This window comes from Peromyscus maniculatus, chromosome 2, assembly GCF_049852395.1.
Source record: "Peromyscus maniculatus bairdii isolate BWxNUB_F1_BW_parent chromosome 2, HU_Pman_BW_mat_3.1, whole genome shotgun sequence".
Lineage (NCBI taxonomy): Eukaryota > Metazoa > Chordata > Mammalia > Rodentia > Cricetidae > Peromyscus > Peromyscus maniculatus.
Genome location: NC_134853.1, coordinates 140,392,710 through 140,410,441, shown reverse-complemented (window position 1 = coordinate 140,410,441; position 17,732 = coordinate 140,392,710). Strand labels below are relative to the sequence as shown.

At 54.2% G+C, this 17,732-nt stretch overlaps 1 protein-coding gene across 3 annotated transcripts; it reads right to left on the bottom strand.

Moving 5' to 3' along the window:
* Positions 1 to 138: 138 nt before the first annotated feature.
* Positions 139 to 16,991, bottom strand: Col9a2 (collagen type IX alpha 2 chain). 3 transcript variants are annotated; one of them, XM_076564975.1, is made up of 32 exons: positions 16,747 to 16,991; positions 15,502 to 15,576; positions 14,195 to 14,230; positions 14,048 to 14,110; positions 12,445 to 12,498; positions 12,287 to 12,322; positions 12,167 to 12,190; positions 11,835 to 11,888; positions 11,434 to 11,487; positions 11,284 to 11,331; positions 11,098 to 11,154; positions 10,962 to 11,015; positions 10,439 to 10,492; positions 10,020 to 10,073; positions 9,873 to 9,926; positions 9,712 to 9,765; positions 5,690 to 5,743; positions 5,283 to 5,336; positions 5,001 to 5,054; positions 4,181 to 4,225; positions 3,742 to 3,795; positions 3,413 to 3,466; positions 3,149 to 3,202; positions 2,990 to 3,061; positions 2,799 to 2,834; positions 2,623 to 2,667; positions 2,508 to 2,540; positions 2,251 to 2,397; positions 1,949 to 2,003; positions 1,504 to 1,692; positions 1,147 to 1,224; positions 139 to 881 (listed from the first exon to the last, which is right to left on the bottom strand). In XM_076564975.1, the coding sequence occupies exons 1-32, from the start codon at positions 16,816 to 16,818 to the stop codon at positions 682 to 684; spliced, it is 2,067 nt and encodes a 688-aa protein (XP_076421090.1). In that variant the 5' UTR covers positions 16,819 to 16,991; the 3' UTR covers positions 139 to 681. The 3 variants fall into 3 exon arrangements, with proteins under 3 accessions (XP_076421090.1, XP_076421089.1, XP_076421088.1); XM_076564974.1 differs by lacking the exon at positions 16,747 to 16,991 and adding an exon at positions 16,316 to 16,450; XM_076564973.1 differs by lacking the exon at positions 16,747 to 16,991 and adding an exon at positions 16,252 to 16,378.
* Positions 16,992 to 17,732: the final 741 nt, after the last annotated feature.

Sequence of the window (17,732 nt, the reverse complement as noted above, 5' to 3'; positions counted from 1 at the left end):
AACCCAGTGTTCACCACTTAAGATGTGCCCAGATGGAGGGCCCAGACTTCCCCTCCCATTTGTGAGCCCTTAGCCACTTGGCCCAAGCAGTGGAGATGACCCAGCAACAGCTTCCCATCCTCATCCACGGGAAGTCAGTTTGTAACCAAGTTGGGAACTTTTATTTACACAAAGGCCTGAGTGGGTGTGGGCGAAGGGACTGGAGAGCAGTGATGTCAGAAACAAAGGAGATGGGTGTTTAAATACTCAGACGGAGTCGGAAAGGAAATAACAACGGGGCTGGCCTAAGGATTGCCAACTCAGGGTCCTCACCCTCAGCAGACACCCAATGAAAATAAGTCCAGGCAGTAAGAAGGGGAGGAAGATCATCAGAGGCCTCGGTCTACCTGCCCCGAGGGTGGGAAGGCCAGTGCAGAATGGCCTGGATGAGGGCTAGTTGGTACCCTGGGAAGAAAGGCCACCCTGTTCCCTCAGGAGTGGTGGCTCTCCAGGACTTGCTCTGTTGGCCTCACCCTTACTCCAGTGTGCTCCCTCACCGACCCCTCCCTCACTGAACTTGTCTTCAGGACCTCTGGGTTCCAAAAAAGGTCCTGAGAAATCTAGCCTCCTGGGCTGGAGCTGGGGTGCATATCCACCCAGAGGGGACCCCAGATGCGAATAGGCTCTGTCCTGGCTGGTTGCTCATGGCCCCTTGATGGACCCAGGCTCCGTGAGGCGAGCAGAGGCATAGGCTGAAGCCCCCAGGCAGGCGGCAGGCTCACAGAACCCGGGCAGCCCCACCGGGCCTGGCAAGCCAGGTCGGCCAGCCACCCCTGGAGCCCCTGGGGATCCACGGTCTCCATCCTTGCCATTGATTGCCTGGCCGGGCCGGCCGGGAAGACCTGTGAGGAGAGGCAAGACACTGGGAAATTGTTCAGGCAGGGAAAATTAGACCACAAATACCAATCCCTGAAGGAAGACCCAGACACTACCCAACAGTCCCAGCTGCCAGCTCCCAGCCAGAGGCCCGAGACTCCTAGGTGCTCCAACTTGGCTGAGTGCCAGGCTTCCATGCCCCCCCCCGGGGGGGGGCCAAGATGACGACCTAGGATCATTACTCCCCAAGCTCAGAGACGGAAGGGTGGCTGCACAGGACTAAGGTGTTACCTGGGATCCCTGGGGGTCCGGGCATCCCGGGGTGCCCACGTCCCATTTCTCCTTGGTCACCTTTCTCTCCACGCTTTCCTGGGGACAAAAAGGAGTGCCTTTTCCCAAACTGAGAAACATCTCTCCCACTACTTGGTTTGTTTCATACACACCCATTGCGCCAGTACACTATTGGAGAAAGTTAGAAATGACCACAGAGGGCTGCCTAGATAAAGGGAGATCCAGATAAAATGTGGGAGATTACATATCAGATAAGGCGTATTACGGAAAGTGTCCAGTAAGAACTGACATTTCCTGTACCAAGCTGCCTTTGACCCAGTCCCCCTTGGCCAGCTCCAGCCCCAGAGCAGCGCTTACCCTTGGGTCCAGTGTTGCCAATCTGACCCACTGCTCCCACGATGCCAGGAATGCCTCGGGGTCCAGGATGCCCATGGGGTCCCTGTTTGCCTGGATATCCAGGGGGCCCGGGAGGTCCTGGGGGACCCACCATTCCGGTTGCCCCCAGGGCTTCCCGCTTGGCACTCACAGCTACCTCTGCCAGTTGCTCTGAAGGGAAGAGGAGGAAGAAGGGTCTGAGATGAGCCTGGAGAAGACAGGGCATCCTGATGGCCCCTGGCCCCTAAGCTTGCAGACAGACAAGCCCCGCTTGGAGCTTCCCCAAAGTTCCACAGTTTCCGGGAGGCAGAGCTGGAATGCACACCAGGGACTCCAGACCCTCAAGCAAAGACACAGAGAGAGGCTGGTGAAGGGTGACCAGGTACTGAAATGGACTGACGGGAGGGGGCTGCAGCCCTGCCCTCACCTTGAATCATCTTCAGCACCACGTCCACGATGTGCTGCTCATTGGCAGCTCGGCCCTAAGAGCAGAGGATGAAATACATGAAGCCTTGGTTACCAGAACCAACCCACTCCAGCAACCTGCCTCCGCACCCCGCCCCTATCTATCCCAACATTTTTGGGCACGTGTTCACACCCATTCTCTTGATCCGGGGCCAGTCATGGAGCAGCCAGAGGGCCTCTGGGAACTCCCAGCTTTGGGCAATTTTCTACACCCCCAAGAAGATGTCCTTCCTAGAGAATGCCCTAGCCCTGGGGTCCACTCACCACTACACCTTGTCTCCCAGGTTGTCCCGGCACGCCTCGATCTCCCATCAGTCCTCGGGGTCCAGGAAGCCCCGGGTAGCCCTGCACTCCTGGAGCGCCCGCATCCCCACTGGGGCCAGGGTATCCTGGCTCTCCACGGACTCCTTGCTGCGATGGGATAGTATAGAGTGAGAAGGCATCTGGAGGGAGTGTGGAGAAAGGAGAGGGCGGGGCCAGAGGGAGAATAGCAGCCGCGTGGGAGAGGGGGAGGGGCTCACCTGTCCCTTGGGTCCCGGCTCTCCAGACTGGCCCTGCAGAAGGAGCATGGTCAAGAAGTGGACAGGACCCCAGAGCAGCCCCCCGACTCCCCATCCCACTCCCGTGCCCGCTCACCTTCTCCCCTTTCTCACCCGGGAGGCCGGCCACCCCTGGGTCACCCTGCAGAAAGAGAACCTGGTGTCAAGCGCCGTGGTGGCGAAGATAAGGGGCGCAGGGTCTGCAGGTGTGTACAGACCCCGACGCCCCTGGCACCCGGCGCCTGTGAGCTGGACTGGGGCGTTGGAACTCACCACTCCGCCTCGGGGACCGGTCTTCCCTGGGGAACCCTGGAAAAAGAGATCCGGGACATAGTGAAATGTCCTGTCCAGGGAAGGGAGGCCCCTAGCTCCCTGCTCCTCCTGGTCTAAACCCCTCCCCACTCGGCCCACCGCAGCCCAGACTTGGGTCCATTTCCCTGGTGTTTTCCAGCCTCCGGTGGTACCTTATCTCCTTTGATGCCTGGCAAGCCTTGGGGTCCTGGAATTCCCGGGGGACCCTGCTCTCCCTTGGGGCCCTGAGGTGGTGGGAAAAAACAAAACAGTGAAGTAAACTAAAGAACCGATCTGTGAGCCTCTGCCCCCCTCAGCTGGCCTATGCTCACCGGTCGTCCTTGAGGGCCTGGCTGCCCTACTGGTCCCCTCTCACCCTGGTCACCCTGAAATGGAAAAAGGAGGTCACACCTGGTCTGTCAGCAGGGCCAGCCTTTTAGGTCAGATCCCGCTCTAGCAAGACAAGTGCCATCCATTCTGGTTGTCACCAGCAGGGGTCCTTCTTATTACTCTTTTTCACAGATGTTCATTTGAGGCCTTGTCAGAGAGGACCCAGTGGCAGCCGCTGCAAGGATGGGGGAGGGGGGGCCGCTTACCTTCTGTCCCATGATGCCCTGGGGACCAATTTCTCCTCGAGGCCCTGGCTCCCCCTGGGAGGAGAAAGGAGAAGTAGCCGACCTGGTAGGACCCTCCTTCCAGCCCTGGCTTAGCCTCCCCCACCCTTGGAACAGCTAGTTGGCTTCAATTGAGGAGGCTGGCCCAGAAAGCAGCACCGGTTTGCTTGGGTCAGTGGGACAGGACACCAGATTCAAGTCACTCCCCAGGTTTGGGCTCCATCCCGAAGCCTCGCCCTGGCCCTACACTGAGGTCAGGACCTTAGACTTAGAAAGACCAAAGCCCTCCAGCGAGAATGGAGGATACTCACTTCTTTCCCTGGAGGACCAGAGATTCCAGGGAAGCCCTGCTGGCCTGGTTCACCCTGCAGGAAAACACAGTTCTCACGTCAGGCCGGTAGCTGCCAGTCAGCCCTTAGCCTCAGGTAGGCCCAGGAACCCTGTGCAAAGTCTACAACCAAATAAGCAGGGAAGGGGGCAGGGTGTTCTGATCAGATCCTCTGGGCTCCATTGCTTTTCCTGAGTTTGTTTCTCCTCTGGATTCCAGTCCACATCCCGCTTCTGCTAAGCCAGGATGAGGGAGGGGCGAGGCAGTGGCAGAGGGGAGTGTGGTCTGAGGGGCTTGTGTTTGGTCTGCTCAAGCCTTGGGTGAGAACTGGGCCTCACAATCCTTGAGTCATGGCCCACTTCTCACTCTCTGGTCCCCTTGTCCAAGTAGAACCAAGTGTCCTGGCTCAGGGGTCTCCTCACCTTGTCTCCAGGGCCTCCTTTTGTCCCAGGCTGACCCGGCACACCCTAAAGAAAAAAGATGGTGTCCATTTCTGCCCTGGCATGGGGAGATGGGTACTTGCCACGTTTCCTCCATGTCCAATCCAGATTTTTCTCCTCCTCGTGAGAGCGAAACAATCAAAGATCCAACCCGGGTATCATGAGCTTAGCTGGCTTTTCACCCTCGTTGTGAGTCCCAGTGGCAGAGGACTGGGCTTTGGACAACGGCCTGTCTATCAGCGTCCATGTCCATGGGAAAAGCATACAGTGAACACTAGTCTACACATGCACAGAGAAGGAGGCTTTGGCAGTCTGCGCCCTCAGGAGGGAAGAGGATGAGCATCCCAGGCTGAACTAAAAGGTGAGTCAAGAAGACCAGAGACCAGCAAACGTCTAATGGTATGGAAATAGAAAAGCCACTGTGGCCGGGCAGTGGTGGTGCACGCCTTTCATCCCAGCACTGGGGAGGCAGAGGCAGGCAGATCTCTGTGAGTTCGAGGTCAGCCTGGTCTACAGAGTGAGTTCTAGGACAGCCAGGGCTACACTGAGAAACCCTGTCTTGAAAAACAAAACAAAACAAAACAAAAATTATCCAAATGATGAGGCAGTCTACACCAGGCCAGGAGCCATGTAGATAGTAATGAGGTGAGGGGGTGATGGGGTCAGAGCTCAGGTGCAGATTTTGACCTCCTCAGTCTCTCGTGCCCTCACACAGAGGCAGGAAACCGAGTGACCGGCTCTCTGAGGCCCAAGAGGATCACCTTGCCTGTGGGCAGCCCTGGTAGCCTCAGTTGATACTCACCGCTAGGCCCTGGTGGCCTGGGCTTCCTGGCCGCCCCACCTGTCCTGCACTGCCCTGGAGGGACAAACAACCAGAAAGACAAATTAGAGCCCCAACCTGAGGGGGCTCATGGCTCCCACCTATGTGCAGGCAGGGAAACAGACCCAGAAGCAAGGAGGCCTGCCTGAAACACACGGAGAGCGGCTGCTTCTGAAGCCTCTAGGATTGGTGTGACAGGGCTCACCAGCCTGAGGAGGAACAGGCCTGACCCTGGCCAGCTCCGCCAATGCTCCCGACTCTTACCTTCATGCCAGGTATGCCCGGGGTCCCATCCTTGCCATCAATGCCTGGGGGACCCTGTGCAGGAAGGAAATTCAAGGGAGACGCGTAATGGGAAGACCCATGGGGTCAAGCCATCCACCCTGTGACATGAGCTTCTGTGACAGCTGCAGTGTGCATGCAGAGAGGCTCTGATCACTTCAGGAACCCCAGACCTGGGGAAGGGGTGAAGAGGAACAGGCCACACCCTTCCTTTGTGTGGGTGACCGCTCGGGTGCCAAGCTCCCCACTGTTGCGCTGTGATTCCCCACTATATGCAGGTGAAGAGGCTAAACTAAAAGAAAGCGTATTTGTCCAGACCCCCAGCTTCCTCTCCATCCAGGGATGCAGACAAACTGACCGGGGCCAGGGCCTGGACGCTGGTCACTTACCGTGGTTCCCTTTGGGCCTGTTATCCCCTGGGGTCCTCGGACACCTTGGCTGCCCTGCAAGGTAGATGAGATCCGTCACCTTTAGCGTGCTGAGCCTGACTAGTCAGAGAGACCAGCACAGCCAAGACAATGGCTCCCGGGTCCCAGAGTCCTTGTGGTCTGGGCCAGACTGCAGAGGTTGAACGGAGACCCTCACAAGTCTGCATCTGCCCTGACACGAAGGGAAGCCTGTCCAGATTGGCACAAGCACCTGGGCCAGGGAGGGCACTGCAGGGGTTCCTGGGAGCCCTGCACTCTTAGATGGCGGTCACTGAGGTAAACAGTCACCAAGAGAGATGGGCAGGCTTCATAGTGGGGGGGGGGGCATGTCTTGATTTGAATAAGAGCTATGAATAGTATGGGGAAAATTAGAAAAAGCTAAAGATGCATTAGCTACTTAGTGATGTTAGAGAATAATTGCCCCCCTTGTTAATTTTCTTTGTAATTTTTAAATTACATATCTATCTATCTATCTATCTATCTATCTATCTATCTATCTATCTATCTATTTCCGTGGGCAGGGTCGGGACGCATGCCACAGCACACATGTGGAGGTCAGAGGACAGCTTTCAGGAGTCGGCCCTCTCCTTCCGCAGCATGGATTCTGGGGAAGAACTCGGGTTGTCAGTCCGAGGGGCAAGCATCTTTACCCTCTGAACCATCTCTCCAGCCCTCTTTCTCCAGCCCTTACAATAACATGATTCTGTGAGGAAACGTCTTTAATTTGTAGAGATTCATTCAGAAGTGTGTGGAGGCAAATGAGATGAGCCAAGGACCTCTTGAAAATGTCAGAGCAAAGTGTCAATCAGTGAAGGATAGGGGGAGGGGAGAGGGGCAGGGAAGGAAGTGAGGGGACAGGGAAGGAAGTGGGGGAGACAGGGAAGGAAGGGGGGACAGGGAAGGAAGTGGGGGGGGACAGGGAAGGAGGTGGGGGGACAGGGAAGGAGGTGGGGGAACAGGGAAGGAGGTGGGGGAACAGGGAAGGAGGTGGGGGGACAGGGAAGGAAGTGGGGGGGACAGGGAAGGAGGTGGAGGGACAGGGAAGGAGGTGGGGGACAGGGAAGGAGGTGGGGAGACAGGGAAGGAGGTGGGGGACAGGGAAGGAGGTGGGGACAGGGAAGGAAGGGGGGACAGGGAAGGAAGGGGGGACAGAGAAGGAAGTGGGGGATAGGGAAGGAGGTGTGGGTGGGAGGGGAAAGAGGTGTAGAGAAGGCTGTTGTGGCTAAGCTCCCTGTAGTGGTCTCTCTACTTTTTTATGTATTTTAAAACTTGCATTAAAAATACAGTTTAACTGAAATTCTGCTTGTGGTTTATTCCCCCCCCCCCAAGTCAGCTGTCTTTATTTATTTATGTTTTTCATTCTGTTAATGTAACACAAATTTCCTTTCTACCTTAATCTCACTCTCCGCAGTTAACAATACATCTTAGAAGTTACCCCCAACAGTAAAGGGCCCTTTGTTTACCATGTTAGGAAATAATACCTTATACTAAGTGGTGACTTAAGTACTCTGTCACCACTATAAATAGTGACACAAAAATTACCTTTACCACACACACACACACACACACACACACACACACACACACACACACTCTACTACTACTACTAATAATAATAATAATAATAGATTTCTAAATTTGATTAAAATATTGGGCCAAGTGTGGTAGCATATACCTTTAATAACAGCACTCAGGAAGCAGAGGCAGGTGACTGACTGTCCATGAGTTTGAGGCCAGCCTGGTTCTACATATCAAGTTCCAGGACATTCAAGACTATTATATAGAGACCTTGTCTCAAAAAACAATTTTATTTTTTTAATTTATTTTATTTATGTATTTTTTAAAGTATGAGTGCTCTGTCTGCATGTATGCCAGCGAGAGCTTCAGATCTCATTATAGATGGTTGTGAGCCACCATGTGGTTGCTGGGAATTGAACTCAGAACTCTTGGAAGAGCAGCCAGTGCTCTTAACCACTGAGCCATCTCTCCAGACCTCAAAAAAATTTATTAAATGTAATAATTTTTGGTTTGTTTGTTCTTTAAGACAGGGCCTCTCTCTATAGCCTGGTTGTACTGGAACTCATTCTATAAAACAGGTTGGCCTTGAACTCACAGAGATCTGCCCGACGTCTGCCTTCCAAGTGCTGAGATTAAAGGCATGTGATACTACTGCCTGGCCTAAACATAATAATTTTTAAAGATAAAATTAAGGGCTGGGCGGTGGTGGTGCACACCTTTAATCCCAGCACTCAAGAGGCAGAGGCAGGCGGATCTCTGTGAGTTTGAGGCCAGCCTGGTCTACAGAGCGAGATCTAGGACAGGCACCAAAACTACACAGAGAAACTCTGTCTTGAAAAACCAAAAAAAAAAAAAAAAAAAAAAAAAGATAAAATTAAGGTAGACTTACTAGGTCAGATACTTTCAAAGTGTCCTTTAAATGGGGTATACCAATTAACCCTCTGTGGTGACACAGGGAAGTAGATAATGTTCCATTAAACCCACTCTATCCAGGTTTTCCACTCACCAAGACACTGAAATTACAGTTTCCACAAATGACCTTGCTCTTGCTAAATGTAATGGTCACTTTGTACCACATGTATTCAGAATGCCCAAGGTGGCCAGAAGAAGGTGTTGGATCCCCTAGAACTGGAGTTATAAAAGGTTATGAGCAGCCATGTGGGTACTGGGACTTGAACTTGGGTCCTCTGAAGAGCAACAAGTGCTCTTAACTGTTGAACCATCTCTCTGGCCCTCGGCCCCTTTTTAAAAAGACATGGTCTCACTGTGTAGCTGAAAGTGAACTGAAACTCACTGTGGAGACCAGGTTGCCTTTGAACTCACAAAGATCCACCTGTCTCTGCCTTCCAAATTCTGGGATTAAATGTGTGCACCACCATGCCAAGCTCGTGTATTTTTAATTTCGAAAAAAATGATCTGCCAATTCTGTACATGTATATAATGTATTTTGGTCCCTCACAATTCCTATCACCACCCCCCTCCCCTGCTGAACCCCTCCTTCTACTCAGTGAGTTCCCCCTTACTCTTAGGCCTTTTATTTGTTTGGTGGTATTATTATTATTAGTGTGCGTGCGTGTGAACACGCACATCCTATAGTACTTGTGTGAAGACCAGAAGACTACTCTGTGAAGTGGCTTCTTCTCCTTCCTTCCCCTTTAGGTGGGTTCCAGGATCTGAACTCAGGCCACTGCCATCCCGTTTTTGGTGAGAGTTGCTGTTGTTGCGTAGGTGGGGATTATTTACTAGAATACGGGTAACTTACTAGCGGCCACACTGAAGAAAATAACTCCTCCTCCCCAGGCAGCCATGCAGGCTCCCCAAGCCCCTCACACGCTGCTCAGTTTTCTGTGATTTTAAAACTGCTCAGAAAGCCGAGAGTGGCAGCACACGCCTTTAATCCCAGCACTAGAGAGGCGGAGACAGAGAGATCTCTGTGAGTTCTAGGACAGCCTGCTCTACATAGGGAGTTCCAGGACAGCCAGGGCTATGTAGAGAGACCCTGCCTCAAGCAAACAAGCAAACAAACAAACACCCCTGCTCAGAAAAAGGGTCTGTGAATCAGAAGGAAAGAAGAAGTAAGAGGTAAGTGACTGTGGTAGAGGCCTGGGGATCCAGACCAAATCCCATTAGTTCTGAGGTTAATTTGCTGGAATTTCATTGTCTGGCCCCAGTGTCAGCAACAGGCCTGGATTCCAAGGCTTCTAGTGAAGTCTAAACACAACAAGCTAAATGGGTTGTCAGCACAGGTCATCAGACACTCCCCGACACACACCCAGAAGTCACCCCCGTTCAGACTGCCAGGCACATACATAAATGCCCATGCGCGCGCACACACACACACACACACACACACACACACACACACACACACACACACACACACACACACAGTAGCCTTGATGGAGCTGATCCCTTCCCAGTACTCTCTTGGGGTTCTCACAGATGAAGGTTGCCTGAGAACTTACCACATCCCCCTTCTCACCAGCTCGGCCTGGTGGCCCCCTGGGGCCTTCTTCTCCCTGGCATGAAGGAGATGAGTCCAAGTCACATGACCCTGTGAAGACCACCACCCACTTTGAAGCCATAAACCTCCGGAGTAAGGGCCTGGGGACAGGAGCAGGCTTACCGGTGGCCCAGCAGCCCCGACGGAGCCCACCATGCCTTTGTATCCACGAGGACCCTGGGGAAAGGAAAAGATTGTGTCAGTCCGGGTTGGACTCGGAAGGCCAGAGTACTGGTCCCAGCAACTCTTGAAGGACACCCATAGACTCACCATCTCTCCCTTAGGTCCTGCCATGCCTGGGTAGCCCCTGGTGCCCTGGGGACCCTGTCGAGAACAAACAGACAAACAAATGCCAGTGAAGACAGCTGCCTTTTTGACCCCCATCCCTTTTCACAATGCCCCTTTGAAATGCGCAGTGTCTATATCTCCTGTTGTACAAAGTTGCTCAGATGTAGAGAGGAACGTCCCAGGGGCACTTAAAGAAACAATGGAAGGCCTGGACCTTAGCCAGGCCTTCTGGTGGGCAGCCTTGGTCCAGTCCACTCTTTCCGAGCAGCCAGTCTGTCTCTCACCCCACCTAGGCACTCCCAGCCAGACACAGATTTCTTTTATAGAGGCCAAAGCAGGTGAATAGCCCCATTAAAAGGCCCCCAGGATGATAAAGGGCATAACAGTGAGGTGTTTCTTACCGGTGGTCCGGGAATGCCTTGTTCTCCAGAGGCACCCACATCTCCCTTGGGGCCCTAAGAGCAAGGAAGAGCTGTCAGACTGACAGGTAAATACAAGACAGACAGACACCAGCAACCTTTCCCAACAGAGACAGCCAGGCAGAGCAATTAGAAACCACAATGTCCCAGATCACGTGAAAAAAGGACTCAACAAGAGACTCATTGGGTTGGGCAGTGGTGGTGCACGCCTTTAATCCCAGCACTCCAGAGGCAGAGGCAGGCAGATCTCTGAGTTCAAGGCCAGCCTGGTCTACAGAGTGAATTCCAGGACAGCCAGGGCTGCACAGAGAAAATGTGTCTTGAAAAACCAAAAAAGGAAGGGGGGGGACCATTGGTGTGTAACATTGGCCTCCTGCCTCCCAGCTCAAGGATCTGTCCCTTGGACCCATAGGGACAGGGAAGGGATGAAGAATGAGGCAGATCTCTGTAGGATTGTCTCCCCATAATCCTCACCTCATGCCTGGCCCTTAGCCCTCATACTCACCGGCTTCCCCTGGCGACCAGGATCACCCAGAATCCCCCGTTTGCCTGGATGCCCCTGAAGAGAAGGAGGGAACTCAGCCCCAGGTCGCCTCCAAGCACCCGTTCCACCCTCCCAGGACAAGCCACCTCTTACTCACCTTCACTCCTTGCAGCCCCTGGGGGCCTTTCACACCAGCTGGACAGTTGGTTGGACACTGGAAAGAAAATTCTATAAGGCCAGAGGTCTCTTGCCTGGCCAGGGCCAGCTGAGCAATGCTTCCCAGAGCTCCCTCCCCATTTCCCATTGAAGGCCCTTGTCAGTCTCTCCAGACTCTATCCCTCACCAGGAAATCTGCACTCCCTTCCAGGCCCTGGATGGTTCCTGGTCGGCCCTGAGAGGAGATACATAGGAATGAGACATGACCTGACCCATCCCCACTGCAAGCCATTTCCTCAGGAACACACGGCCATTCAGGAGGGCTGAGGACACTTACTGGTTTCCCAGGGGGTCCTGGGGGCCCTGATGGTCCCTCTGGTCCTGGGTCCCCCTGGAAACAAGAAGAGCCCAAGTCACAACACCATCCTACCTGCCCCAGTCTGTCCTGGTCTTCCTCCACTTCCTACCACTGTTCCATCCCCGCCGCTATTTGGGGGCATCTCCAGAGAGCTGTCACAGTAAGGAGATCCAGGACATGGGCAGGTGGCACCAGCCCTGAGCCTCCCAGGAGGATCTTGCTGCAGTCCCAGGTTCAGCAGGAGAGGGTTGTGCCCCAGGCCTGGAGGAGCGCCTCATGAGCCAGGAGCAACCCAGAAACTCCCAGAAAGCCTGCCCCCGACTGCCAGTCTAGGCATGCAGAGCAAGGGGCAGAGTTGGAGGGTCAGTAGGCTCTCTCACCTTGGGGCCTGGGGTTCCAATCTCACCAGGGAGGCCAACGGGTCCAGGTGGTCCCTGTAGGGCAGAGAGGCAGTTTTCTGGGATGCCTCACCAGGTCAGCCACCTTAGATAGGAAGGTAGGGACAGGCACCAAAAGTCTCTCCTCCACATGACTATTCAAACAATCCCAGAGAGACCAGATTGCAGGGCTAGAAGGGCCAAACTATTCCAGGCTCAACAAGCTGCCTATGCGCGGCACCAGCACAGCACGCAGGTCATTCCTTGGTATTGAAGACTCCCCTAGAAGCCCTCCTCTCCCTCCCCAGCTCCCTGCCCCACCCCCGAGAACTTACGGGAGGGCCAGCAAAACCGGGGCCCTGCAATAGAAATCAAGGAAATCAGATTCACGCCTCCCCTCCGCAGGTCTTCCCATCCTCAGAGGGGCCCTCCACACCCTTGCAGGTGCTACTCACCGGCAGGCCAGGGGGCCCTGGGAGGCCAGGCTGACCCTGCAGGAGCAATGGAAGAGACTCAGAGGCTGGAGTCTCCTGGGGTCCATACCTCACTCTACTGTAGTGCCTCCAAACTCCGACCTTAATTTGTTTTCAGTGAGCACCCAGCAGCCACTTACCTTGACTCCAGGGGTCCCCATGGGTCCAGGCTCTCCCTTGGCACCCATTAAACCCTGGGGAAGAAAGAGATGGTGGGATTGTTGAGGCGCACCTACCCTTAGCTCACAGGGAAGGATAAGTCTAGGGGACTCATTAGGCTTTCCCATACTGCCTGGAGGCCTGGGGACCTTAACTTCCCCTTCCTCTCTTTTTAAAGGAATCCTGAGAGGCAGGCAAAACCATTATTCTCCTTTTAAAATTTATTTATTTATTTATTTATTTATTTATTTATTATGTATGCAGTATTCTGTCTACATGTATGCCTGCTGGCCAGAAGAGGGCGCCAGATCTCATTACAGATCGTTGTGAGCCACCATGCAGTTGCTGGGAATTGGACTCGATCTCTGGAAGAACAGCCAGTGCTCTTAACTGCTGAGCCATCTCTCCAGCCCTTATTTTGATATTTTTGAGACAGGGTTTCTCTGTGAAGCACTGGAACTTGCTCTGTAGACCAGGCTGGCCTGGAACTCAGAGATCCACTTGCCTCTGCCTTCTGAGTGCAGGGGTTAAAGGTGTGCGCAACCATGCCTGGCAATTATCCTTTTGTTGTGTTGTTGAGTTGGTAGCTTCCAACTCACTATGTACCCAAGGATGACTTGAACTTCTGACTCTCTTTCCCCCACCTCCTGAGTGCTGGACTTACAGATGTGTACTATCATGCCCAGATGCTAGCACCCCACCATTGAACTACACTCTCAACCCAATTACCCTCCTTTAAGAGATTAGAAACTAAGACTCCAAGACCTGTGGGCTCAGCCTCACTCCTCACAGTTCGAGTCTAGGGTACCCCAACATGGACCTGGACTGGTGATGTGCTCAATGTCTGCTCTCAGTAACTTCTGAAAGCCTTCCTTTCCTCATTTGCAAATGAATTCACACCTTTAGCTCTCTGGGCAGACATAAGCACTGACTTGCTGGAGTGAGGCAGTGTGGTTTGTAATCTTTGCAGGGTATGGATGAGGAGTTTAAAGAGGCCCTGTTGTCTGCAGCCCTGGCCACACCCCTTGAATCAGCAGACCAGGCAAAGCTCAAAGAGGTTTCTCTTACTCCCACATCTTTCAGAACCTGCCCATGTACTTCCACCAAATAACTGTCCCCACCTCCCTGAGACTGTCAGTCCTCAGGAATTTGTGGTTTTGAGGTCCCTGGGAACTCTGTAATGGTGTTCCTTCCCTGAGATGCCCAAGAACTGCGGAGGGGATAAGCAAGGCAACGGGGTGGGGGTGAGGGGGTGGGCGTGATTGGTTAGGGGTGATGGGGTGGGGATGAGGGGGTGGGGGTGAGGGGTGAGGGGGTGGGGAGCGCAGACAGGACGCACAAAGACAGTGCAGTCTCTAGAGACACGCGACTGAGTCCTCACAGACAGGTGGGACAGTCCTGCAGCTCACAGAAAGCAAAGCCCCTCTCTGGCTCCCAGTCAGGGTAGATAGGAGATGAGACTGAGGTCACAACTGTGTGAAAAGAGGCCTGAATGGCCAGAGAGCTGCCATCTTGCTACCCTTCCAACAAGACATGCACAAAGAAGCCAGAATCACGGGACTCTCCCCAGCCTCAGGTACTCACATCCACGCCGGGCTTCCCATCGGGCCCATCCGGCCCGGGTTTGCCAGGCTCTCCTTTGGATCCCTTGAAATTAGAAGCAGAGCATATTAGGCAGAGGGCAGCAAGTGCTGGGAGAGTCAAGGGTCAAAGAAAATAAAAAGCACTCACCGGAGGACCAACTTTTCCTGGAGGCCCCTTGTCACCCTGCAAGATACAAGCTGATGAGACAGCATCTATGGCTCCTGCTTCCCCAAGTGCGTGCAGACAAGTCCGGCCGATGGTCTCAGAGCCTTCTCCTCCCTTGTGCTGAGATTTGCACTTTTTTTAAAACAGCTCCCTTTGCTCAAAACAAACAACGTTCAGCTGAGCACAGGCCTTAGTTCCAGCACTCGGGAAGCAGAGACACGTGTAAGCCTGTAAGTTCAAGGCCAGCCTAGTCTAACAGTGAATTTCAGGACAGCCAGGGCTACATAAAGAGACCTTGTCTAAATGAAATGAAATGAAAACCAAACCAAGTATAAGTGTGTCAACACGAAGCCCGCTGAGAGGCGCATTTAGTCAAGTAGGTTTTAGACATGCTGGTGTTGGTAAGGTACTAGCTTTGAAGTCCCTGGGGTTCAAGTTAGTTGAGAGAACTGATGCGTTAAGCAAGCGACAAATAATTTTTAAAAAGGCTTTCAGAGGAATCTGAAGGGGAGGGAAATGAGGTGGGTAGCGACTCTCAGTCAGGAAAGCCAGAGACTGCGGCAGAGGCAAGGATCGAGGGGGCCTGCAAGGGGAGAGATTCAAAATGTTCTCAAGAAAAGGATCTCTTTTCCATGTGACAAAGGACCCTTGGTGGGAGACTGGCATGGCCACGGAGTCAGATTTAGCCCCAGAGAGGCCCCCGAGAATTCCGGAGCCTGCAGCAGCCAGAGCCTGGCTGGGGTCCAGCGCCCTGCGTTTGGGGGTGGGGGCACCAGACTGAATAGAAGTCTGTCCAAACGGTAAACATCCCGCCGACCTCCTGGGGGAGCCTCCAGAATGAGGTGGTTAACCCTCAGCACGCTAGGAGAGCAGAGGACAAGCCCCGCGGATTCTAAGCCGGGAGCTAAAGCAAAAGAGGAGATGGGAATGTGGTCCCAGCAGATGAGCAGTCTACACAAGGCTCCTCCGCTACCTTAAAGAAGTGCTCATGTGTCAGGAGACAGCGTGAGGGTTAAGAGGAGGAAGGGAGGAAGGGGGATGAGGACACGCTGTGAGCTGAGGCCAGCGACAGAACAGCAGGCCCTTGTTGCAGGGTGGCTATGACAGACTCTGCATTTCAGGGCTGGTTTGGGGTTTTCACAGAACAAACGAGCTCCTTGTGGTCTCTGCAGGCGCCGCCTGCTGGCAACAGGGGGTGCTCAACTTCCAGGTGTCCCCACCCCTGCGCTCACAAAGTTCTCCTCTGTGGACAGCCTTCCTTCCGCTCAAGTCTGAAGTTAGATACTCACGTCGATGCCATCAGAACCAGGCACTCCTGGTGGCCCTGGTGGCCCTGGAGGACCCGGCTCTCCCGGCGGACCTCTCTGAAAACACACACAAGAATGCAGCCCTCAGACGGTGAGCAGAACTGGGTTCCCGGGGGCTGCTGGAAACCCTGAAAGTGAAGGTGACTAAGGGCGGCAACTCCCCAAGGAAATGGAACTCCATGGGGCGTTTGTTGTGCAACTACTGTGTACCAGGTACTGTGTGCATCATACTCATTATCTTATTAACTGCTCAGAACTGTCGGGGGTACTATTGGGGGTGATAGGCTGAGGATGAAGAAACACACACAGAAAGATTAAAGGTAAATGGTCACAGAGTGAATGCACCCTAGGTCGGCCCACCTCTTCCCCTGGACCACACTCTTCTTGCACTGTCGTGGTGGGAAATAGATGAAGATACCATTCGCTCAAATCACAGATGATGTGAGGTGGTGCCTGGCCCTCGGTGAATGGCACTTGGAACTATTATTGTTTTCCAACCAACAACAGATACAGCGGTGAACGAACACCTCTCCCTCATCCCCCGGTGTGGGTTAGATGCCCGCAGAAGAAGGGAAGCTGGGACTCTTCTCACTTGGTCCTCCCTGAGGTGGTCCTCGTAATGGGCCAGCCCAGAGTCAGGAAGATGTCCCACTGGCGCCAGGTACCCTCCCCAGGTCAAGAAGTGCCAGACTGGCTCCCCATAGGCAAGCTGCACCCCACAACCAACATCACCTGGCACGGAGGTCGGGGGACCACATCAGGCCAAGATCCCCGTTAGGTCCCACTCGAAGCATACCTTTCCCAGCCCCCAGCCATCCCTCTGAAGTGAGACTGGAGCTCACAAGTCAGCCAGAAGAGATGCAGAGGGGCCACAGGGAAGTCTGGCTGGAGCCCGGGCCCCTTAGGAGGCTCCGGGGGCGGAGGCTCCGCTGTCGACTGAATGGCCACCATTGTCTCCACCACCACCTGGGCTCTCCCTGTTGCCAGGACCCTGCGCCAGCTCCTGCCCGACGCTGTCTCTCTCAGGCAAGGCTGAGCATCCCGGGACTGGGTCGCTTTGGCTCCAGGGCTGGTCCATCTCCCCTCACTGCCCGCTGCAGTATGCACCCTCCCAACGACTCTGTCCTCAGCTGCCCCTCCGGCACTAGAGCAGGTCCCAAAACTCCTGGATCCTAAACCCAAGTTCTGCAGTCAGGACTCCGGTGCCAAAGAGGCGGCAGGACTTACGATCTGAGCCAGGGCGAGTCCCAGCACCTGGAGGAAAATGACCAGGCTGCGGGGCGTGGGAGCGGTGGTCATGGCGAGCAGCGGGTTCGGGAGCGAGGAAGCGAGGTCCACGCACGCACAGGCAGCAGGGACTGCTCTCTGAGCCACGGACCTCCTGAATACGCGGCGGGGCGGGGCAGGGACCCACAGGCCTGTCACCTGAGAGCCCTGTGGGAAGGAGGAGTCCAGCTCCTCCCGGCCAGGGGCGGGTCTTCTGCGCCCACCCTAGGGCCTCATTCTGAGCTTGACTGGAGGCGCCAGCAAGGAAGTCCCAGAAGCATCCTGGAATGCGGGACCAACAACGATGACCCACTTTCTCTGTGAAAAGACAGAAGGCCATCGAAGTCCCTTTCCACCCTGCCCTCCAGGATCAACACCTTTCTCCTAATCGGCAGCCTGGTCCATTACTCTAGCCTGAGCCAGGCCTGTCTGGGTCCTCTATCCTCCGGAGCCCAGGCTCACCGTTCTGCACACCTGGCCAGGACCCCACCCTACTGGGTCCTTTCTAACTGGCTTGGTCCTTTTCACAGACAAATGGGTCCCTGCCATATTAAAACACACCAAAATCTTTCCTGAACCAGCCTCCTCCGGAACTCTCCATCTGCTTCTATTCTAGCCCTCCACTACCAATTCCAGTGGAGTTGTCCCTGCTCCCTGCCTCCATCAACCTAGGAGGATGATCTTCCGGAGGCCGCCAGTGAGACCTAAGCATCTCCCATCCTTGAGGCAGGAGGCTGTTAGCATTGGACCTGACCTTGGCCATGCTGTCCTTCAAGTATTTCCCTCCCGAACATCCACAGGCACTCCCCTTGACCTTCTACGGTTACATCTTTCAAAAACTGATCTTTATTTATGTGTATGAGTGTTTTGCCTTCATGTAATGACTATGCAGTTCATGCATGCCTGGTGCCCCCACGGGGGACCAGACACCCTGGAACTGGAGTTAC